This window comes from Eretmochelys imbricata, chromosome 2 (assembly GCF_965152235.1).
Source record: "Eretmochelys imbricata isolate rEreImb1 chromosome 2, rEreImb1.hap1, whole genome shotgun sequence".
Lineage (NCBI taxonomy): Eukaryota > Metazoa > Chordata > Testudines > Cheloniidae > Eretmochelys > Eretmochelys imbricata.
This window is the reverse complement of record NC_135573.1, coordinates 120102823-120127917: the sequence shown is the minus strand read 5'-3', so window position 1 is coordinate 120127917 and position 25095 is coordinate 120102823. Positions and strand designations below refer to the sequence as shown.

At 39.6% G+C, this 25095-nt stretch overlaps 1 protein-coding gene across 2 annotated transcripts in view; it reads left to right on the top strand.

The window, feature by feature from the left end:
• GMDS (GDP-mannose 4,6-dehydratase) overlaps positions 1-25095 on the top strand; it is a 551250-nt gene that overhangs the window by 448594 nt on the left and 77561 nt on the right. For both annotated transcript variants that reach the window (XM_077809143.1, XM_077809142.1), the window contains one exon: positions 584-680. In XM_077809143.1, coding sequence (XP_077665269.1) covers positions 584-680 — 97 coding nt within the window. The remainder of the gene's footprint in view (positions 1-583; positions 681-25095) is intronic.

The following is a 25095-nucleotide window of genomic DNA, read 5'->3' as shown; positions in this document are numbered from 1 at the left end:
TCGCTCCAGGGTGTGGATTTTTCAAACCCCTGAGCGACGTAGATGGGTCAATTTAACCTTTTAGTGTAGACCTGGCCTTAAACTGAGCATGAATTAGAATATGGCAGGATGGAATAATAGTGCTCTGGAACAGAGCTCTGCTTTGGTAAATTAAGAGGCAGATAAAAGATTTCCTGTGAGTTTTGCCTTAGCTGTAAAAACAAAAAATATTTTTTAAAATAACATTTTTATCGACTTCATACTAAGCAATGAATAAAAAGCATGTGGGCATATCTTTTAGAAGATAATAAGACATTGGAAATACCAGTAAGGTGCTCATTTTATTTTATTTTAATTTTTTTTCAGCCGTGTGTGTTTGACTTGGAAGTCCCATGTTTTAGGACTTACAAAGCCCATGGACTTCAAAAGCCATTGTTGCTCCATTCTTGTCAAACTGCTGCCTTTGTTCCTAGAGCTAATGAGTTTATACAGTCCTGCAGAGAGAATTGACACCAGCCTCAAATAAATGAAAACAAACCAAATGCTACTAAGATCAGTGCACTAAAGTAATTATGGGTTGATTAAATGTTTATCTTCTTTACAGGTGGGAGGGAAAGAATGAAAATGAGGTAGGCCGATGCAAGGAGACTGGCAAGATTCATGTGACCGTGGATCACAAATACTACAGGCCAACTGAAGTGGTAAGCAAATGCGTTCTCTCAGCTTTGCAAATGAATAATCCAATCATTCAGCCAATAAATTGCTGCATTTGGCCAGCTGTCTGTGGAAATGGTTCTAATTGCACTCCTGCTGCCAGCTTTCAAATGCTCTAAATTAGGTTCCTCATCAGCGCCCCCCCCTGCCCCACCCCGCCCGTAGCAAGTTCTCCAAAAACAAACAACAATTTCTGGAAAAAATCTGGAGGGCCACATTTGCAAGGCAATAATTGACACAGCTGCGGTGTTTAAACTATTGTCCTTACACAGGACAGAAAGAGCATGTATGAAACTTCACCATGCAGGAAACAAACAAAAGTCAAATCAAAATGTTCTCTCTCTTTATTTAAAATGCGGTATTTGATCATCTCCCTCCTGTTAGGAAAAAATGAAGAGAGGTGCGTTGATAAATTTTGCATTTTAAAATATTTCCTCAATATATAAAATAAAAAATAGTTTGTAGCATAATCGATAAACTCCCTCCATTGAATAGTCTGGGTAAAAATTCCATTTTTGTGAACTTTGGTAGCATAGTAGTTATGAAATACTTTTTTTTTTTAAATGTTTATAGGGTCCCACTTAGCAAACTCTTCCTCTCATAATACTCTCAAACTTTTATTCACATGAGTACCCCATTGAAGTTGACAAGGATACCATAAGCGTGGTCTGCTAGATGGGGCCAATAATGCGTGTGTTCTAATTGAATAGAGAACTCGTGACAAAAAATTAGTGAACGATTAGTATGCAGCCAGGTGGGGTCATGACAATACATGGTGCTGGCATGGAGCGCCGCCCAGGTTTTTACACCCAGAGAACAATTGTTGACTGTGTTAACGGAGAGTGGATGTGCCCAAGAAAGGATGTGTTCTGTCTCCTGGGGAGGACACGACAGCCCTGCTGGCTGCTGACACAGCATCAGCTGGCCGTGGGTCCATTCAGAAGTGCTGGCATTAACTTCCTGATAAGAGTGAGGTGCTACAAGAGCACGTTTGTCTTGACACAGATTGCGGCAGTGGGAGGGGAGGCATGTTTATGAGTGACCAACCGTTCCAAACTGAAAATTTAAAGAGCAATAGAAACTTTGTTGTAAATAACTATTCAAAATGGCTGGACTCTTATACCAGAACCATTTCAGAAGTTAAGAAGTCATTAAGAATTGCCTGTCATTCTTTACTTGGGCAAGGTGTCGGAGTGATAAGAGGGACATAAAGACAAAAGGACTTGCTGAACAGGAAAAGGACACTTCACCCAACAAGTCTGTGCTGTATAAGACACCACTTTCCTGCTTTGTCATCATACCCCCAATACTTTTCTCTTACCTTGCAAATGCATATTCACTCCCCCTAACTCATTGGAATTAGGTATCTGCTTCAGTGACCTTACTCTAGTTCTACTTTACTCCATCTGTTTGCTGCTTTCTGCTTGAAATAGTTCTGTCCAGGATCTCCCCTCTTTGTCTTACCCGTCCCCCTTTTTTAGAGCACGATTTCTGGATTTCAAAACCTTCTGCACTGTGAATAGATTGTTCTATGGCTGTGTTATTGCTCTAACAGGTAAGCATTGATTCTTCTTGGGACTACTCATGCAACCACTGATTTGTGCACCTGCATGGGTATATGTGCTTACAAATAAAGGCTTGTAAGTGCACTTTGGTGTTGGTTTCAGAATGGTAGCCATGTTAGTCTGGATCAGGAAAAATAATGAGGGGTCCTTGTGGCACCTTAGAGAATAACAAATTTATTTGGGCATAAGCTTTCGTGAGTTAGAACCAACTTCATCAGATGCAGACTTTTGAAAATACCGTCCTATTTAGCTAACATAAAGATTTCTCTTGAACCATGAGAATAAAATAAATCTTTAGTGTTTCCTGAGAACAGTAAATAATTTGAATTTTTGAACCCACCTAACTGCCACAGCTATAGTATCTCTGAGGTCACTGTATCCTTACTAATGAAACTGGAACAGAATTCACTGTTGCAGAGGAGCTCTCACAAGGGTATGGTACAAAAATAAATATCAGTGGATGAACCTCAAAAAAAAAAAAAAAAAAAAAAAAAGTTTCATTGTGCATAAGCCCTGAAAAGTTCTGAAGGTTACTGGAACTTCTCCAAAACTTTTTATTTCTTTGCTTCTCCCCTTCTCTAGTTTCCATTCTCTCCTTCCATCAACCTCATTTCTACGCAGGCTTCCTATTTTCATATTGCCATTAAAAGATCCAGGAGGGCTGCAGAGCTGCTCTATTAAGATCTGGAGCACTCCAGGACTTTTCTGGGTCAGAGGCATGTGTTTTGAGGCACCTCTGTCCCAAGGAAACCTCAGAATGACTCTTCATTAAATCCTAAGCCTAATAGTGAAGTGACAGAAGCTGTTAAATTTCACGATGGGCCTGATGGTGGATGCAGGTTGTAAGGGGACTGGAGAGGATTTATCCAAACCTGGGAAAGGACAGAGGTTTGTGGCTGGCTGGCTGTTGTTTTACTCCCAAATCAAGTTAATCCATCCATATTTACAATATTCAGAGCAATCAGCAAAACATTTAGGGCTTCTGCAGGGTGATTTGTAAAATCATGGGTCAGTACAACTTTAAATGCACAGCATTTCTCAGAGCCACTCAGACTGGCTCTCTGATCTCAATATCCTTTGATTCCATTTATATATGTACACCAGTGACACTGACCAAGACTTTCAAAAGTGATGAGTGATTTTGGGTGCCCAACTTGCTAAACATTCACCATCTGAATATCAAGCCCCTTTAAAGTCCCTTAAATTGGACACCAGAATCGCTATTTACTTTTGAAAATCTTGGCCATGGGCTCAATCCTGCTCTCACACCAGTGAAAATCAAAAGTAAATCCATTTAAATCAGTGGAACCACATCCACGTAAAAGCAGTATGTAAGAACATCAGAATGGCCATGCAGGGTCAGACCCATGGTCCATCTAGCCCAGTGTCTGTCTCTGATAGTGGCCGGTGCCAGGTTCTTCAGAGGGAATGAACAGAACAGGGCAATTATTGAGTGATCCATCCCCTGTTGTCCAGTCCCAGAACCCCAGCTTCTGGCAATCAGAGGTTTCGGGACACCCAGAGCATGGGGTTGTGTCCCTGACCATCTTGACTAATAGTCATTGATGGACCTATCCTCCATGAATTTACTAATTAGTTTCCAAACCTAGTTATGCTTTTGGCCTTCACAACCTCTCCTGGCAATGAGTTCCACAGGTTGACTGTGCGTTGTGTGAAAAAATACTTCCTTATATTTGTTTTAAACCTGCTGGCTAGTAATTTCATTGGGTGACCCCGGACTTTTCTGTTATGTGATGGGGTAAATAACATTTCCTTATTCACTCTCTCCACACCAATCACACCTCCCCTTAGTCATCTCTCTTCTAAGCTGAACAGCCCCAGTCTTTTTAATTTCTCCTCATATAGAAGCTGTTCCGTACCCCAATCATTGTTATTGTCCTTCCCTGTGCCAATTCTACTCCATCCTTTTTGAGATGCAGCACCCAGAATTGCACGTAGTATACAAGGTGTGAAACCAAAATCTGATCCAAAGCCAAAAAGCAAGGAAATGTAATCGGGAAAATAAAAGGAGTTATTTCACTCCATCTCCATTCAAGGGCAGAAAGCCCCAGCTTGAAATTTTGGAAGCCAGCTAGGGGATTTAGCCACACTGCTCCCATTGAAATTAATGGGAATTGTGTGACTACATCCCACTGCTGACTTCGAAGATCTAAGTTTCTGCACAGTAAAGCAGCTTTCTGCGCTCAAACTGCAGACGTGTACACACTGCCAAGCCACTTTGTGCGCAGAAACTCCTCAGTTGCAGCGCTGCAAAAAAAAAAAAAAAAAACCACCTCGACGAGCACCGTAAGGCTATTTGCACAGAGGCTCCAGCGCTCTATTGCCAGTGTAGACACTTGATTGCTTTCTGCACTGTAATTGGCCTCCAGAGCTGTCCCATAATGCCTCAAGTGACCGCTTTGCTCATTGTTTTGAACTCGGCTGCCCTGGAGACATGCTCTCCTCCCCTTTCAAAGCATGGTTTCTGACAGCCATTGCGTGCTGTGCTGATCGCTCTGGGACACAAAGCAAACCATTAATGTGGAATGCTTGTGCTGTTGAACACAGAGGCAGGTGTGTGTGTGTGTGTGTGTGTGTGAGAGAGAGAGAGAGTGTGTGTGTGTGAGTGAGAGAGAGAGAGATTGCTGTGCAGGGAGGGGAGGGCTGAGGTCGGGGTTTCCCCCTGCCTCAGGACTGGTTGCTTCCTGCCGCTGTTTGAACTTACAAGACAGCATGCTGACACACTCTCTGTCCCCAAAAACACACTTTTTTTCTCTTCCCCACTCCCACACACACACACTCCCTGTTACACACACTTCCCCTCCCCCCCCCACACACACATACACACTTCAGTTGAAAAGCAGCTGGCAATTTAGTAGGATGCCCAAGGAACAATAGGATTGGGAAACCTGCATCATGTGATGCTGTGCCTGCCCCATGAGGCATTGCAAACCCTTCCCAAAGCACCCTGCAGCCAGTTGCGCAGTGGGATAGCGACCACAATGGACTGCTGCCTTTGCCGTTGCAAGAGCTGCTAATGTGGATACACTCCAGCGTCACAGGGAGCATAGTGTGGACACGGACCAGTGGTTTAATTCCAGCATTTTAATAAAAGTGGTATAACTTGTGCTGCTGAAGCTTTTTCTTTTTTAAGGTTAATATAATATTCTGAAATGTACAAACAAATGGACACTCATACTACATACAGTTCTGACTGCATGGATGAGTTCATTTTTTAAATGTATTTATTCCAATCAGTTAGCACTCCCTCTGCTTCAGTACTGAATTGAAAAGCTTAGCAGCTTTAAGCATCTACCAAGCACTGAAGAAGAAACCTTGAAATGTGAGACTATCTTCTGGTTGAACTAAGTAAACTTTGTGAATGCCTTGCCTCTAAATCTGTTGGCTGTCTTTGGATATTGAAACCTTTGACTGCTTTGGGGCCCCCTGGTACTCAGTGGCCTTGGGAATTTTCCCCTTCTGACCCTCCCCTTCCCCCTGCCTCTCCCTCCCCTTGCTGATCACAGACCTAACAATACCATTTCTTTCTATTTGTATTCTATCCCTCTCTGTATCCAGTCTGACATTTTTTAAAAATGTATAGACAGTATAGGCTAATGGCTACAAGAACCTTTATACCCTTCTCACAGTCAGTAGATTTCATGAGTGCTGTGTTACAATCCCAAATACACTCTCTATGGGTTTGTTGCCTTTTGTGTTCTGTGATTATGTTTTCAAACAGTGTGCGGGCTTTTTAAGCACATGGCTCCTTTGCTAAGAGGTGCATGACTAAAACTAAAGCTTGGATAATATAGTAATAACCTCCCCTTACTGTTTCATTTACCTACAGAATTCAAATCCCTGTGATTTTGGTCTCATTAGCTCTTACTCTTTACTATGGGCAAAATGTTTAAATGTGTATACTTGAAATAGGGCAGCTTTAATCCATTTTTAGGCACCAAAATTAGGGATAGAGTTACCTAGAGCACAACATGTCTGAAAAAACATGCCTTTTATTGAGGTACTTAAATACAAATTTAGCCACCTAACTTTCAGTGCCCATTAAAAAAAATTTGGCAGTATCTCCCATGTTTTGATCTTTCAGCAAATGTGGTTTATCATTAATTTGCTATCTTCTCATGCGCCTAATTTACATATATTAGAAGCAAGGAATGGCCCAAAACTAAAAGACGTCCTAGTAATATCTGAAGAAATTCAGTAAGCTAGCTCTAAGCAGAGACCTCCCTCCAAGACTAACACAATGGTTGCTTATAATCAAATTATGCTTCTTGAGGTAATTTAGCAAAACTGCTTCTAATATTTTTCCACAAGTGATGTTAAGATAACTGTTCTATAATTGCTCCCTCCCTTCCATGGCCCTCTGTTGCAACAATGATGTTTAACACTTCCCAGACCTCAGGAATCTGATCTGTCATCAGAGAACTTAAAAAAATACCAGTTAGGATTTCACTAATTTCAGTCTTCATTTCTTCAAGGAAAGGAAAGAATCTCTTTCACCTTGTGGAAACATTATATGTAATCTAAATCTAGCACTTTGTATATCATAAGTGGGATCCTTTTTTCCACACTTTTCCATTGGCATTTTAGGGTTTGTCTAAGATGGGAAAATTTACACTCTGGATTAAGTTGCATTGATACACTGTGTCTACATTAGGGGTTTACACTGCTGTAACTACTGCTTACCTTAATGCAAATTTCACTAATGTAGAGACACCCTAACACTTCTCTCTTACCAGAAGACACATTATTGGCCTTGAAGCAGTTGTGCATCCTCTTCCGTAAAGAACAATGGCACACTAACCTGTTCCTTTTGTTATATCCCCTACTTCCAATTCTTAACAATTTAGGGGAGGACCATTTCTTTTTCTTTTGCCTTTCTAATGTAGCTATACTTGACAAAAATTGTTAGCTGGTATGGTCTTGACAGCAGAATGTCCAGTAATTCTTTGTCTTCCTGTAATTATCTGTTTAACCTGTTCTTGCTTGTTTTTAATAGATGTCTCAGTCCTCCTTACCAACTTGTTTATATTGTGAAAGGATTGTTTGTTTATATATCTATATATATTTAAAGTCTTCTACTTATTGCTTACCCTAATCTTTACATCCCTGCTTAACCAGGATAGCTTTAAATTTCACTCTCTTTAAATGTTTTTCAAATATTCAGCTCTGTGTTTCCCATACTTCCTAGCATTCCAGTAAAAATTCCTTGGGGCATATCACATTCCCCCAAATTCAGCTCTCCTAGAGTTAAAAAACGTTGGCGATGCTTGCTTTAAGTGTTCTTGCCCTAAAGAGTATTTAAAATCTCATGAAACTGAACACAGAATGAGACGTGCTACTGGACCAATTCCTACTGTCAGGTCCAGAATTGTCTCTGACCCTGTACACTGTTGAATTGTCTGTATAAGGAAACCCATGCTTCCCTTCCTTAAGAGTCTGTTTTGTCACCAGTAATTTGTAATTATGCATATGTAATTTGCATTACCAATTATGAGAGTTAGATGCTAGCTTTGAAGGAAGAACAACAGACCTCTCATCTATTTTAAAAGAAAATCTTGATCTGCTTTCTTTTCTTGTCCTGGAAGTCTGTGTCTCATCTGATAATACCTTAGTATACGATTACCTTACTTGTCCTTAACTCTTCTCCAAACTGACTCTGCTGCTGTGTCAGCCAATATATTTTCTTTACTTAATTCAGACTCAGTATTATCCGTCAGTTCCATTGCCACCCACCCCTCTTTTTCATTTTGCCTTTCTGTCTGGTAAACTCTGTCTTCTGGTATTAAAACCCTGCAGACATTTTTCTATTTCAGTACAGGTGTCTCTTATGTCAGATACTTCAGAGTTACCATTGAAAACTTACATTTCTGATTTAGCTATAGAAGGATAATAATGTATCCCTGTGTTGTGCCTATCATAAGGAACTCAGCCCTTGACAAACATTGAATAATTAAGCATCTCAAGCGTGTGAAATAGATCAGAGGTGCTGCTGCCTCCCTGTTTCACTAGTGAGTAAATTGAAGGACAAAAAAAGCTAAGCAACTTGCCTATGGTCATGAGTCAGTGGTAATGCCAGGAATGGACCTGAATAGCAATGTGCTCTAACCATGTGCTTAAGTGCTTTGCCAAACCTTCATATGAAGTGAAGCAGTTCAGCTCAAATAAGAATTGACCCAATTAAGAACAGAAGAACGGCCACGCTGGGTCAGACCAAAGGTCCATCTAGCTCAGTATCCTGTCTTCTGACAGTGGCCAATGCCAGATGCCCCAGAGAGAATGAACAGAACAGGTAATAGTCAAGTGAGCCATCGCCCATTCCCAGCTTCTGGCAACTTATCCAATTGATCCAAATATTTGTGGAGATTAAAAAAAAAGTCAATTGTTTTTTTTTGTTTGTTTGTTTGTTTTTCTTTTTTTTTTTTTCATTTCCATGCACCTCTCTAGTCAGGACTAGACATGCCGAAATACTCCAAGAGAGCCTGCTCTCATTCCATATGTATATGTCTATGTCTATGTATATATGAAGTTGTTTTTGCTTTCTTTTCTTATCCCTCCTTTGCTTTTCTTTCTCCTATATTCCTTTAAATTCTTTTTTTACCTTGAATATCACTGCGTTCCTAGGTGAAGTATGTGAAGATCATTTTTGTTATTAGATTGTCTTTTTTGCAAGGTGTCTTCCACCCTGCCTATCTTCAGCAAGTTCATGCACAATTCTGCTCGCTGTCTTATTAATCCTCTTAATAAATACCCTTGTCCTTTCCTTCTGCTGTAAGACTAACTACTACCCTGGCATTCATCCCTTTGTATAGAGCCACTATCCACAATGCATGCTTCAGATACTCTTCTCCTTGTTGTTGTTTCACAATTTGCTCATTACATCATACTTGACAGTCCCATCTTTTAAATCCACCTCAGTGACATTCAATGCTGGAATCCTGCTGGATGCTACCATTATAGTCATCCCATGCTATGCTTCTCAGTTAACCAGTTGCTGCCCTTTATGTCATCCGTTTCTCCTCTGCTGTGCCTCCAATGTACTCCTCTGGCAACTTTCACAGCTGGCCCTGCTCCTCCTCCTGCCCTGTTGTCATTCCTGAGGTTTAAAATGAGCTGTGTGTCATCTGTGAACTTCCTGTATTCATTGATCTTCCTGAGAACATCTCTCTAATTCTGCCATTTGATCTCTTAGTACTGCAACTAACTGACAACCCTTAACAAAAGGAAAGTGTTCCCTTAACTCCTCTGATCTAAGTTACAACTGTTTTGCGCTCTGAATGTTGCACTGTACTTGTTATAAGATTCATGGCCTTTTTTTTTTTTTTTTCTCAAAGGGTGAAAGTGGCTGAAGAAAATTGACTTTAGGTAAAAATTTTCTGCTGTGGCTGGGTGAAGAGATGTCAAATCCTTTGAAAGATTAGTTTGGAGACGGAGCTGTCACCCAGGCAAATGGCCGCTGCTCCCTACCCTTCCCCATTTGATCATTCCTCTAAATGAGGCTGACAAGTGGTAATTACAGAATTGCAGGAGATCTACACCCAACTCTTGGAAACAGTTTTAAATCAAGCCTGAGAGAATGGAGGATTGGAACTGAGGGAGAGGAGAATGAGAATCGAAGGTTATTTAGCTTCCTAATTAGGCCCCAACCCTGCAAAGCATTTAAGCATGTGCCTAACTTTATTCATGTGAGTCATTGATGGGATGTCTCACACACCTAAAGTTAAGCATGTGCTTAAGTGCAAAACCTTCAGATGAAGTGAAGCCCTTCATCTCAAATAAGAACTGACCCAATCAATCCAAATATTTGTGGAGATTCAAAAAATTTCAATTGATTTTTTTTTTTTCCTCCATGTCCCCATACCTCTCTATTCAGGAGTTGACAGGCTGAAGTATCCCAAGACAGCCTGCTCTCCCCAGATTCCCAGCACAGGTTTGCAGACCTGAAGGGATCGGATTAAGTTCACATAGCTTTTTATTTTTAATCAACTGTTCCCCAGGCTGTGCTTCCTGTCTCTGATTGACAAGAAGTGCTGTCCCCATCAGGCTAGCTGATTTCAATCACTCCTCTCCTGCTTTCTTCTCTTTTGATTTTGTGCCTCCTCGTTGGGTTTTCCCCCCATCTACGTATTTATTTATATTTTACATCTCTTCTTAGTTCCCCAGTTATCCCCTTGTCTCCTCTTTCCCTCTCCCCCTCCTCTCCCTCTCCCTCCCCCCCATTTTGACTCTCTTCCCTCCTTCATGATCTCTATCTGTTTTCTCACCCTCTTCCCCCATGCTTTTGTTTTCTTATCTCTGCCTATACGCAGGCTCCAGCTGTGTTGGAAGAAGCACAGTCTCATCAGAGAAGGAACTGAGAAGGGGGAGAGACTGGAGGATATAAAATACATAAGAGCTCTTGCTTCAGACAGCTCCAGCCCTAATGCATCCTTGCCACCTATCTAGTTTGTTGCCCACTGATCTTTTTCTGCCTGAGTATTGCCCAGCAGCCCGGTCCCTTTTCCATTCACCCACATGGGATGAGATTTTCAAAAGAGACCAGGGCCAGATTTTCAAGTGCTGAGCACCCAGCAGCACCCATTGTAACACTATCATATTTTCAGAAGAGCTCAGCATCTGATTTGTTGGGTTCTTTTAAAAGTCTGGCCACTCAGTTTGGTTCCTAAATGGGAGCTGAGCTCTTTTTGAAAATCAGGGCCCTTTGTAGAAGCTTGTCAAAAAAGGTTAGAAAAAAAATTTTTTAAGAAAAATGGGCAAATAATAAAAAAAAGTCACCATTTTTCCGCAACTGGAGCCCTACGTTTTTCGGGTATACATTTACCCCCATTGCTCACAACCCAGATGGCATTCTCCCAGGGTGTTTTGTGCATTTAGAATGCATTAAGGGCATGAACTGTGTGGAAAAGAAAAACGCCTCTTCTGGGCTTTGGATTCAGGGGAGAGAAAGAGTATGGGGTCAGGTTTCCTCCATCAATCCTGGAATAAAATGCTGGAGTGCTAGCACTTCATCTACTTTCCTCTGTCTACTTCTGTTGCATGTGTGTGGGTGTAGAGAGGTAAATGACAATTACAAAATACTAGAATGTGATGTGTGAAGCTTCATGCTGTAATATTGATGTTAAAAATACCTTCTGCTAAATTTGCATTGAAAATTAGCCTACTTAGTATTTAAGTCTTCCAAACAGGGCTATTCAACTGTATATGCCACAGCACACAGTTTTTTCATGTTTTAGGAACATTATTCATTTTTATGTAGAACCCCATCTCTCTCATCGCTTCCCCTGATCTCTCTGGTTTACCCGTACAGTCAGTAAAACAAATCTGACAAATTACACATTTGAAAATAAATAAAAAAGCAAGTCTCTATAAAAGCGAGACATTGATTTCCAGTAAAACAGTGAATGTTTCTGCAACAGGATGTGGATTTGGAGAGTTTTCAAGGGTGGAGATACCATGCAGAGAAGCTGGTGTGCCAGCTCGGACTCCTGACAGATGACTGTACTCTTGGTTTCCAAACAATCACCTTTTACAGTGATATTAGGGAAATACCAGTTTGTATCCACCCTATCAGCAAGATAACTTGACCTTCTAATTACCAAGATTTTTTGTTCTGTTTCTTTCCTGTCAGCCTTTTTTAAAGAGCCGTATAAAGGTAGCCATTCTTTTTTATTCTGATAATGGACTCAGAAGGTGTCTGCTTTCTGAAGTGCACATAACAATCCTCTCAGGTGCGTGCAGCAGTCTGATACCCTACAACAGCAACATACTTCCTGAAAGGGTGAACATAGTCAGACAAGTTGGATAAGTGCCAGATTGTGGCCTGTCTGGCACCCCTGCCCAGGCAAGCAAGTGTCCCCAAGACATCTTTTAGCCCCCTGTACCGGCTGCCCACATTGCAAATAACATCACAGTGGGGAAAGCAGCCTCAGCAGAGCTGCTACTCCCCTTCCCTTTTGGTGGGTGGCAAATGAGCCCCGCAATGCACCAGACAGTGCAGTTATGCTAATGCTCTGAGGGATGTACCAGGTATAGAGCTGCACCTGTTTCCAAACAAGGGGAAACTAGCATTGCAATAATAAACATGGGGCTTGTGGAAAAGCCACAGTTTAGCCTAAGGTTCTTCTCTCTGTAACTGACAACTAAATCGTACTGATTTTGACACTTGCAATTCCTGTTTAAATCTCTGAAAATCAGACCATTAATGTGAAGGGTATGAAGGAGAGAAGAAAATGCCAGATTTGGTTACCAAAGGAATAGCTCAAAGAAAGAAAATAGGTCAAAGACCAATGTAAGACAAACATTTAACTTGCTTATATATACACAAGTTCGAGAAAGGATACTCGAGTGGTTAAAATGCTAGTCTAGGACTCAGAAGATCTGAGATTCCTGGGTCTGCCACTATCTCCCTTTGTGGTGTGGGCAGATCTGTTTGGCCAAGACATAGCAAAACTCTTAAGCATATGCTTATCTTTAAGCGGGGTACTAAAGTGCTTTGCTGAATCAGGATCTTGATCTCTTGTGTCTTGTTTTGTAAAATCTGTACAGTGAGGATACTGCTCTTCCTCAGAGTGAGAGTAAATTCATTAATGTTTGCAAGGTACCTTGCATAGGTTACTGCTATGAAGACCATAGAGGTAGATAAAGTTGTAAAGAAACCTGGGTGCATAAAATTCAATGATGTCTAATTTAAAAAATAGACTTTTAAATACATTGAATTTTTAATTAAAATTAAATACAGGTATATTTTTAAAAAGAAACATATTTAAAATTAAATTTGAAATTAACAGCTTATGTTGGGACCTAAACTACTTATAAACTAGTCAAATAATTTAAATTAAATACCAAAAAAAGACACATAAGAGTACATGTGTGCTGCCAGGTTGTAAAGAAAGTCAAACCACTGACTAAGCACCGGGACCCAGAGTTTGCTGAAAAGTGCTAAACCAACGTTTGATAGCAGTAACCTCTTCGGCAGGTACAGAGAGAGAATTTTCGTCATTTCAGTTTATTCAACTAGTTTAGTTCAATAACTATTTCATTCAGAGTTGAGAAACCAACTGGAAGCTGAAAAATCAGGAAGGCTTGTGTTCCTCTTCCAATCTATGAATAAAAACTAGGTGTGAGAGGATTAGCTTTCCTAGTTCTAAAATCTTGAAGGACATAGTGCCCAGAATCAATTAGTTCAGTTCACTAACTACAGATAAATAGTTTAGATAGATAGGTAAACTGTTTTAATAATTCATTTATCTTTAAATGCAAAAATTGTTTTGATAAACTTTTTTCTTCTGCATGAAACACATTTAAGAGTTTTATTTAATAATAATAAAAAATAAATTCCTATTTTTGTGAATTTTCAGTTGAATTTGAATTGCAAATAACAATCTAGTAAATAAAAATGCATCATTCACCATTTTCTAACATAAAAGAATAAAAATTAAGAATATGAATAAGAGTAAAAGTTTAGCTGTATAACTGCTTAACTAAATGTGTATAGGTATAGTGTATACTCCTGGTTAGCAAAAAGAAGCACCAAATTTAGTGTAAAGGCTATATTTAGTTGCAAATCAATATGCTTTAATGGTTAACAACCAATAAGAATCAACCTTTCTGTAGTAAAATAACTAAAAAGTATAAATGCAAAACATGATTAAAATCAATTTAAATCAGAGTTTCCTCCTTGCTGATTTCAATCATGATTAAAAATGGTTAAATCATTTTGATTTAAATCAGTCCATCCTGAAAGACATCCATAAAGGGGTATCCAGTTCTGAGGAAGTTTATTCCTCCTAGAGCTGATCATAACCTGAGTGTTTTTTTTTTCCTGTTGACTTTTCATTGGAAAAACCAAGCGCTGAAATACATTTGACCCAAAAAAGACCCCCCAGATATTCAGTTTTCTAACAAAAATTAATAATTTTGGGGAAAAGCAGACATTTTCATGACAGCTTTTGCTTGGTCAAAACCCCAATTTTCTGTTAGAATTTTCCACAGAAAATTTTTGATCATTCTGTTTTACCCCCAGCATCTCCATCCTTTTCACTTTAACTTTTCTCTCTTGCTTCACTTTGGGCAAATGGTTGATGGGGGTGGAGGATTTGAAATGTTTGTTTTAAAAACTTACAAATCCACCCCTTTTTGTCATCTTTAGCAAACTGGCAACATTGGGAGGGAGATATGAGGATGTAGGGCATGTTTCCAATGGCGCTGCCCAGATACAGTAGAGATTGCTCCTTGAGCAATACACTGGATGGATGTTATCTTTGGATCACATTATTTCCCATCTCTGCATGACACCAGGATAGCCTGTGACAGTGAGGCTGCCTGTAACAAAACGTGAGCAATTTTGAACAACATTGCTAATTGATTTTAGCCTCATGCCACATTCCCAGTGTTTACTAGTGTTCAAGGAGTATTTACATGTGTGTGCAGGCAAGCATGAGAGATCTAGCTGTCCAAACATTTTTTATTGATTAAAACCCCCAGAAATGATTTGTGTGCTGTAATAGCTACAGTACTCTCCCTGAACCAGGGAATGGATCTTAATGCCAGTTTTGGATGGTCCCCAAGTTGTCTGGTCTCCCAACTGGGTAGGTGAAAGGGGACACGGTAGCTCTCAGCAAGGCAGGGGGAACTCACAAACAAACAGAGCATTATGCTTGCGATTAGCTGGTGGTCACGGCCAATGTTCAGGCATAGTATCTGACAAGCTGACCAAAGCAGACTATATGAAAAATATTACCAAGCGTCAAAAAGATTTAGTAATAGATTAAAAGTGAATGCCTGCCTCGACAGATTTTTTTTTCAATTGAGAAAGGATTAAGGCTGACAAGGTGAAGTTGTTTTAATAATTCACAGACAATAATACATCTGTCACTTGACAGAGATAGTGTTTAAGATGTTAACATTGTCTGGCATAACATAAAACAGGGTCACTCACCTCTTGGAAACACCTAGCCTGGCCTCATTTAAATGTCTTCTTTCCAGCCTTGCCAGTATATTTTTATAGCTTTGGTAGAGCTCTCAGATGTAGTGACTTTAGAATTTTATCTATTGTATTATGGTTAAGAGTGCAGTAAACTAAAACTCCTCATCAGCCCTTCTGCAAATGCAGTAACACTTAAACTACAGTTCTGTCGACAGTCATTGAAATTCAAAGCAAACCATCTGATTGCCTACCAAAAATATCTTTTAAATCAGGTATCCTTTTTGCAACCTGTTTGTATTTTTTGCAGGCTCTCTTTTTGCCAGAGTGCTGAACTGTACTGCATTTCAGTCATGCTTAATATTGAATAGCTACATGCAGAAAAGATGGATTAATAATAATGAAAGCAAAAAAATGTATTTTGAAGTGGGACAGCTGCCTATTTTCTTGTACAGTAATCTGTGACAAATATATGTTTGTAATTCACTACATCTGTTACTGAGTCAGTGCTTTCCAGAGCTTAGTTTAACAGATTTCCGGGTGGGGTGAGTGGAAAAGGAATTGTTTTTGTTTTGTTTCATCTGATTAACTCACAAAACACATTTTCCACATTCTGATCCTTAAGCAAATATCTATATATATAAAAAATCTTTTTTAAAACAACAAGGACTGTCCTCTGACCAAAGTGATTGGCTCCTACTATAGTTTCTCATTAGATACCAGTTGTAAATCCCCATACCTCTAATCTCTGGCACAGTTTCCCTCTTTATCCTAGGCTCTATTTCAATGCATTGGGGGGATTAGAAAGTTGGTTATGATGATGGAATTGTAAACAGAGGAAATGTGAGGTATTAGGAAAAGCTCAGGTTAGCGAGATGACCAGGTTTGCTCTGTGTGCTGTATTGGTAACTAAGCAACAAAGCCTACCAAACCCTCTTTTTATATCACTTTGTGTCACCACTGACTGTGTGTTGTGACATTTACTCCTCACTCCAAACAGTTCTTCTGTACTACTAATCCCATAAGGTTAGCACAGCCTTTTATCCTGGACATAGTTAAAGAGGCTGCAGAAGAGTTTCCTAAATTGTATTCAGGCTCCCTCCCCACTCCACTCTTCTCCCCACCCCAAGAAATGGTTTATGGCTATTATCTTTGTATGTAACATCTTTGTCGGGTGCCTATTGCAAGAGCACAACAACAAAAGTCAAAACCCAGAGTGTTACAATCAATCGAAAAGAACCAACTAGCTCATATACTGTCTATAGTGAGACAGAACTCAGGAATTAGGCAAAGGAGGAAACCAAATAGCCCTAGAGATAAACAACCTACCTACAAAGAGGTCAGTATTCACATAGTGCAGAGGATGGGGGGGAAAGATGAACACAACAGCAAAAAGAAACAAACAAGGGAGGGAATCTGCAAAATGGTCAGGGAAGGGTTAATCCCAACATAGAAGATTTATGCATTTCGAAATGCAGCCAGTAGGGGTTTGTGACAAATGGGTCTGAACGGAGTTTCACTCCTCAGACACTTGGCAGAGAAAGCCCTACATTTTTCTTCCAGTGTTAAGGACCAAAAGCAGATCTACCCTGTCCTGACTGTTGTTGCTGGGCAGATTCAAAAAGCAAGATGTGATCACTCACTCAGGTAGCTAAATCCTATATTGTGAAGGAGTTCATATTTAATACTAGCACCTTGAACTATATTCTTTGACATCCTGGTAACAGTGTAGCTGGTGACAGTTACAAGTAACCTGTCCCTATTTTAAGAAGCAAGCAGCTGTCTCCTACAACTGCCTCAGTCAATGATCAGTTTCAGAGTATGCCCAATTAGGCAGCACATTATAATAGTCTAACCAAGAGGTCACAAAGGCATGGCTGACTATGGTGAAGTTTGTGTCTGAAAGAGAGTAGCAGTTTTTCTAGAAAGTGGAGAGGATTGTCATCACATGTGCTGTAGTTATTGTAGAACAATTACCAAGATATGGATACGCCAAATTTAACTGAATGGGTTTTTGTAGGCCAGTGTAGAGTTTTTGAAGTGTCCCATTGACTGAGATCCTCTGTTTATCTACAGTGCTGGTACTGATGCAAGTTTCTGCACACTATTTTACCAGCTGACCACAATCATGATCTGGAGTGATCTCCTTGAGGTGAAAGAAAATCAGCTAGGTCTCTGCAGAGACTGCCAACAAATGTACCAGTGATAGGGTTTTTTTATGTGGGTACCTATCTGCTAGTCAAAGCAATGTGATCAAAAACTCATTTCACGTAGGCTACCAAATACTAGTTACTATTAGGGATGGACAAACTAATGTAATTAAAAATCAATCCATCCCATCCCTGTCCACTAGAATTTCCTGCTTCTCTCCAACCAACTTCTCTCCAACTTTTGCTGAATCTTGGGAAAGGTGGGTTCACCACAAATGCCTCCTATCTTACGGTTAGATGACCGAAATTCAGCCTGCTGCTGTCTGGGCTTTCCTGCTGATGAAGCCTCAGTGGGCACAGCACTTCCATAAAAGACCCAAATCTTGGGTGAACTGAAGGTTTCTGAGGAACGCTGTGTAGTTTACAGTATTTCTGTCAAGGAAGCCTCAGAAACACCTTATTCAGAGAGGACATCAGCAGACCCCAGTACCACAGCCTGATGTGATGATGTGGAGAGCCTGGGGGAAATGTCATACCCCTTACTTCCCTTTAACACTTCCCAGACCCAGAGACCCACAAGAGGATCACTGAGGCAGAGGAAAGAAAACTGTTATCATTCTCACACAAGAAAGGTAGAGAGCAGAGAAAAACTCAGAAAGTTTGTTAAACTAAGTAAAGATCCAAAATTAATAGAAATTCAGGTTTGCTCATCACTAACAATATGTCTGAGGTTTGAACTGGTGACCAAGGTGTAAAAGACGTCAACGACTAGTAACCTCAGCCATCCCAATTTATCATATCCAGGTATTTAAAGTGAACTCTACAGGTTTATACATTGAGAAGCTATAGGTTGTACCTCAGGCCTGTTTCAAGGCAGCCAGTAACCCATTTTACTGACACAGATTGTTTATTTTAAAACTGGATTATATATGTGTGTGTTAGAGAGGGAAAACTGAGGTTTTGCCTTTCCCGTAAAGAGGGTTCCAGTGTGTGAGTGGACAAAGATGAGTTAACATTACGTCAGTGGAGGTAAATAACCTCATTTCTGTGGAAAGGGTGCTGACAAGCAGTAATTCTTGGGAAGCCTCCAGCTAGAGTCCAGACACTGATTTTAGGGATTTAGGCAATATAAAAGTGATTATTAAAAAAGAAGAAGAAAAGATATGTACATAACTGGGCCTGTAGTGTTTCTTAATAATTTTTTTTCTATTAAACATTTCCAGAAACGCTTGTACAGTTAAGCCGAGTGCTGTGAAGAGGCTAGTATTCAGTTTTGGATACATTGTTCCAAATTTATGTTTTCAGTTAAACTGAGTAGGTTTCAGCTGCAAGTCTAGCCTGCTTGAAAAATACACACACACACACACACACGGCCTGAGTCTGGTGGACCTCATATAAACTTGGCCTGAAAATATTGCATTTCAAATAACTCTTCAGGGCAGGAGCCTTGCTTTTCTACTTTTTCTGTAAGGCTCATTAGGGGTCATTGATGCTGCATAAAAATAAATAAGTAAAATTAGGTCCCGTTCCTCCAAATCAGAGTCCTGAATATTCAGGTATCTCCCTCACCCAGTAACTCAGACCTAGCTGCTTGGGCAGCATTCCTCCTTCCACACTCCACTCTTTGTTATTTTAGTATCAAACCTCATCCTAGTCCCTTGTCCTAGATATCTAGACCTGTCACCCCAATCATCAGACTTTGGTCCCTAGATAACACCCCATACCCAAGTCCTAGAAGTTTAAAAGGCACCTCCACCCCAAGCCAAATGTTGGACTTCCAGGAGACACCTCTCACCAAGGGACCTTGAGTCCTGGCTATCCAAACACACGTGAGAAAGTCGTATTAAATTGCAAGGAGTGATTTCTTTTCTATGGGTTTTTCTAACCTTAGAATTCTGTAGCAAGGATATAAAATTATGTAGGATTGATAGAAAAACCTATAGAAAGGAAATCACTGTCTGTTAAAAACTGTAGAGTTTTACAGTAACTTTTATGGAACCCTGTTGGCTTTATCTTTTAAAAACCCTGACCCATGAGTGCAAGCTCCCATCTGTATGCAAAATCAAAGGGAATATAGGAGCCTGAGTTCACTGGCTAGGCAACAAGACTGCTTTTCAGTTCCTTCAGTCTCAAGGATCTCATCCTCTTACTGGAAACTTTGTATGTCATCTTAAAAGGTTTGACTGTATTTCTATACATAGTTTCCAGCCTTACGTGGATCAATAGGAAGCCTGTTCTGAAAGCCAAACCCTTCTTTCTTTGCATGAGTAGGGTGTGTAAGCTTCAAATTAATGGTCCGAAACTGTAAACTTACATCCTCGGTGACTGATAAATATTTAACATATAAACCACTCGTGTATCTGTGCAGCTAAAGTAGGGTGGAATATCCACATGCAGTGAGGAGATCTGCAATGTGACCGTGAGCACTGCTAACAATTCAGTAACCAAACTTCATTATTCTAATGTACAGGGAGAAAAGAAGTGCCAATGTTACAACACAATGGGTTGTTGTTACTGTAATACACAGGTGTTAGATAGATACTGTGTTTGTGTAAATGTGAAACCAACACATTTTTAACAACTGTGAGGAACCTTCACAAACCTTCCTGCTGGCATAATTTTTGAAGGATGTATATTATAGAAATAGAAATCAAAGAATTTTAAAGATGTAAATGTGGTCTCATCTTATTCCTTACTTAGAAAAGCTGGGGAAATATAGTACAAGCTGTTTCAAAAGGATCCTGTCCTTATGTAATAGGCTCACAATGTGGTCTACTATACAGTAGGAAAGGAAAGACCTTCTAGATTTTGATTATCTTGCCTTATGAGAGGTAGTGGCTTCTGGGAAAATGAGCACAGGGTTAACAATTGGGCAGTTGTGAGTTCTAATCCTGTGGCTGTCACAGATTTACTGTGTGACCCTAGGCATGTTACTTCATCTTTCTGACCATGTCCCCATCTGTAATCACGTGAAATTGTGCTAGGATAAGAATACTTATCAGACCTGCTTCACAGGGATGTAGTGAGAAATAATATCTTCACTCCAGTTTGAATTTGTAAAGTGTCATAAGTGCTAAGTATTATTTTTTATTTATTTTAGGAAGGTGGGGGTTTTTTTAATCTACCACGCTAGGAAATTAAAAGTAACAAAATGCCACTTGTTTTGTAGACTCTACAACAACTCAGTGACTTGCTTAGCATCAGCTGACTAACAAACATTGTTTCCATCACAATGTTGATATTCAAGACTAATCTGGTAGTGCACAACTGTGTTTGCTTAGAAAAGAAGAGAAAGGCTGAAGTTGTTAAATGCAGCTCCATTTAATTCCAGCTCCATTTAAAACACAGGGAACAATTAAGTTTGCTAAGTGAAAAAAGAAAACATTGGTAGAAGAAAAAAAATCATTGGCTTCTAAGGGAACGTTTCAAACAGTAGGAAGAAAAGAACAAATTTCAAACAAGTCTTGTAAAATTTTCCTGACAGTACCATTTTTTGATTAATTTTATCATTTTAACATCAGAAAGATGTGTGTATTTTAAAGGGGTTTTTAAATGGGAGTAAATTATATTTACACTTACTTGAAGGCTACTTTCCGCTGCTCGCACAATGTAAAATGGCCTTAGTTTAAATGAAAATCAACCTCTTTAGAGTTTAAGGAATTCACAAAGACTTAGGCACAAACTTAACTTGACTACTCTTGTGTGTAAAATTAAGCAGGTGTATAAGTTTTTGAAGGAGTAGGTCCTAATTGACCGCTACTTGTTCCTAGTTTCTATTCATTGAGCTCTATTCTATTCATTTCCTATTCATTGAGTGTTTGTACACTGAGTCACTGTATCTAACTACGGAGATAAATTTTCTTTTGTTTGATTTGACCTTAGATGAATTGTGTGAGTCAGCTAATAACCTGTGTTCCTTCACTCCCTCAGATATTCTGAATTTTATTTCCCTCCTTCTTCCCCACAGTTTTCTATTATCACTAAATATCTTATTTACTATTATCACTAAAGGGAATGGAAGTTTACTCAGTATTAATCTTCCTCTTGCTACTTCTCTCTTGTTCTCTCGCCTACTCGCTCGCTCCTCTTTTTTTAACAATACTGGTGGCTGTTGAAACTTGTAATCCATACACAATTCTATCATGGGCTAGCCACCAGGTAGCAAGACAGACCTTCAGAATACTTTGCAACCAGTCAAGGAGTTAGCGACTCATAAAAGAGATGAGATAGGAGCTATATGAGGGAAACAAAGTTCAGTAGAACACAGGCAATGATTTCTGAAAAATATTTTTCTTACAGCCTATGAGGCCTACAAAGTCTTTGTCTGGTGCAGTTTCTACACTTAGCCAGGGATAGTATTATGGTGTGGAAAAAGGCAGAAACGTCACATCCGTTCCTATTTCAATTTCAGTTTGACAAGGAATTTCACACAACTTCAAATTAAAATTTAAGGCACCTGCAAAAATCTGCCTTTTGCTCTATAGGGGAGAAAAACACCAAAAATGTGGGTGAAAGTAACAAGTCTTTTACTTTTTTGTGAAACTAGAATAAACATGATTTTTTTTCTTTCTGCTAGGAACACCAACAGTGTGAATATTTTTATACAGCTCTCTACATCTGATTCCAGGAATTTTCCCACTGCTAGGATCATGCTTATAGGTCTTTAGTTACCTGCCTTGGGCTTATTTGCAGAAATTTATCTTCACATGCACAACTATTTTAATCAAATGTGTACTTCATTTTATTAAAATAGGTAATATGCTAAGGTATATTTACAGTTAGATTGTTTGAGCTATACTTTAATAACCCCTATACTGCAATGCTACAGAGTAATTTCCCAAAGCACTGTGGTAACACTACTGTAAAGCAAAATATTTGAGACTACTACTATAGAATACTCTACAATTTAATAAGGAAATTTAGAGATTTAGAACAGAAGAACAGTCATACTGGGTCAGACCAATGGTCCATCTAGGCCAGAATCCCGCCTTCCAACAGTGGCCAATTCCAGGTGCTTCAGAGGGTATGAACAGAAAAGGGCAATTATCAAGTAATCCATCCCCTGTTGTCCATTCCCAGCTTTTGACAGTCAGGAGCTAGGGACACCCAGAGCATGGAGTTGCATCCCCGATCATCTCGGCTAATAGCCATTGATGGACCTATCCAGGAACTTACCTAATTCTTTTTTGGACCCAGTTACAGTTTTGGCCTTCACAACATCCCCTGGCAACAAGTTCCACAGATTGACTGTGTTGCATGAAGTAGTACTTCCTTTTGTTTGGTTTAAACCTGCTGCCTATTAATTTCATTGGGTGACTCCTGGTTCTTGTGTTATATGAAGAAGTAAAGAACACTTCCTTATTCACTTTCTCAGCACCAGTCATAATTTCATAGACCTCTTTCATATCTCCCCTTAATCCTCTCTTTTCCAAGCTGAGAAGTCCCAGTCTTTTTAATCTCTCCTCATATGGAAGATGTCCCATCCCCTTGATCATTTCTGTTACCCTTTTCAATTCTAATATTAATAGTGAGTACTCTTAAAACATTAAGTACCATTCTTTATAGGACTATATTTTAATCAAATGTCAAATATTCTACTTAATGATCCAAACAGCAACAACCTAAACAAAACAAATGGTAAATGATAACCCGTTATTAAAATTATGACTGCATGTGTGTATTTTGTTGTTATTATGGCTGACAGTGGTTCCTATTTGTTATGCTTTAGTTGGTGTACTTACCTAATGTATCAAAGTAGCTGCTCTGATTTGTAGTAGTACAGATATAGGAAGAGTTTTATGACACTACAAGTTACTACCTGAATATGAGAATGTTTTGGACTTCAGCCTCCAGGAATTCAATACATCCCTGTACTTCATATTTCTGCTTGTAGCCATTTGTCAGGTCCACATGTTAAAAGCTGATCAAGGTGGAATCTCTCAAACAGTTATGAGCATGAGAAAGTGTGGAGTTTTTTATAGCTTAAATCATCATTTTGGGAGATTATATTGAATTGATTTAGTTGTAGGTTGGGACTTGTAAAACAGAACTGCTAATACTTGGAGTATATAGTACAAAATAAATGTATCTGTGCAGTCATGTTCTTTAGATTTGTGTATTTATTATTGTAATTATTGTTTACATAGCACCCAAAATGTGTGATATACTTTATAGACATATATTCCTGACCAGAATATCTTGCAATCTAAGAGCCAAGTCCTACAAACAAGTAATACCAGTTATAGAGTAAAATCCTGGCCCCACTGAGTTCAAATGGAAGTTTTGCCATTGACTTCAAGGAAGCCAGGATATTTCACTCTTTCTTTGTGTTTACTTCCATTGAAGTGGACTAGATAGCACTGATAGGGACTCCCCACAGTAATAAGCATTATTCATTATTAAGGTCTCTTAATAGACCACATACAGTTGGGTGGAGTTAGGGGTGAGGGAGAGGAATCGAAATGCAGCACATCATCTCTGGGTGGAGAAATGGAACTGCAGTGCATCATGTTTGCATGTTACTTTCAGAACAAGTACAACACATCCCTATAAGGTCTAATGTACAGCTAGTACTGGCTGCTCTGAAGAGGTGATTTAAAGAATGAGTTTACAGAACTTCCCCCCCTTTTGGCTAGAATATTGTTCATAATGTTGCAACAAATCTCTGATGCCGTTACGGTGACTTTACTAATCGCCTCAGCCACATTTGAGGCCAGCTTTCAGAGGTGCTGCTCCATACCGTCTAAAACTATTTTAGCCCCAAAAGCTCAGTCATGCTCTAATGTCTGATAATCATGCTAATATTAGACCAGATTGTGTCTGAACCTGATGCCACCACTCAGCAGAGTAAGACCTTCACAGCTGCATTAGAGCTGCTCCTGGACGTTGGGTCCTGATGCAAGAGGCGACGTAGTAGCTGCACACACCCCTTGAGCAGGTGGGCAAGGGAAACAATCCTGGAGCCTTGGGTTTGACACCCCTCCCCCTTTCTCCCCCCCCCCAGCAGATCTGAGTCAATGGGGAAAAGGGCTGTAACAAATTACTCCCCTCACCCAAAGCAAGGGAAGAGCAGAGGCATTGAGCAAAGGTTCAGTCTAACTGCAAAATCTTATCCTTCTGATTCTCTTTTGGGAAACAACCTTCTTCCTGAACTAGTCCAGTTGTGCCATGTCCCAGTTACAAGCTCATAATCTACACATATTAAATCAGTCGAATGGTAACGAACTGGCATCATAGACAGATTTTATGGAAAGGCTGCTTGTTTACCACAAGCAATGTTGCATAAGCATGAATGTCTTTAGCACAAACATATGTGGCGTCCAAGTAGAGGGTTCTGTTGAGTTCCTCAGTCAGTTTCCTTCTTTTTGGTAAAACAGTGGAATTTTACTGATAGTGGCTGTGAGCTGAGACTAACAATTCTTACATCCTCAAGATGGAAAGGTACAACCACCAAACCATACAAATGTTCGGCAACAATCTGGACACTGATCTGGTCTGAGTTTGTTATTACAGGATGAACGGACACAAAATCAAAGAAAGTAAAACTGTGTGCAGTGCTGCTAAACTTAAAGCAGTAGCACCAGAACTTATACTGTACCATATATATTATGCTTTGCTTTTTAAACAGGTTTATTTTTTTACATTACTGTGCATTTTACAGCAGCATAAGCTTTAATTCTTACTTTAAATTTGTGATTTCACAGATCTCTCTGTGTGCATGTAAATACTGTTGATAAAGTAAACACAT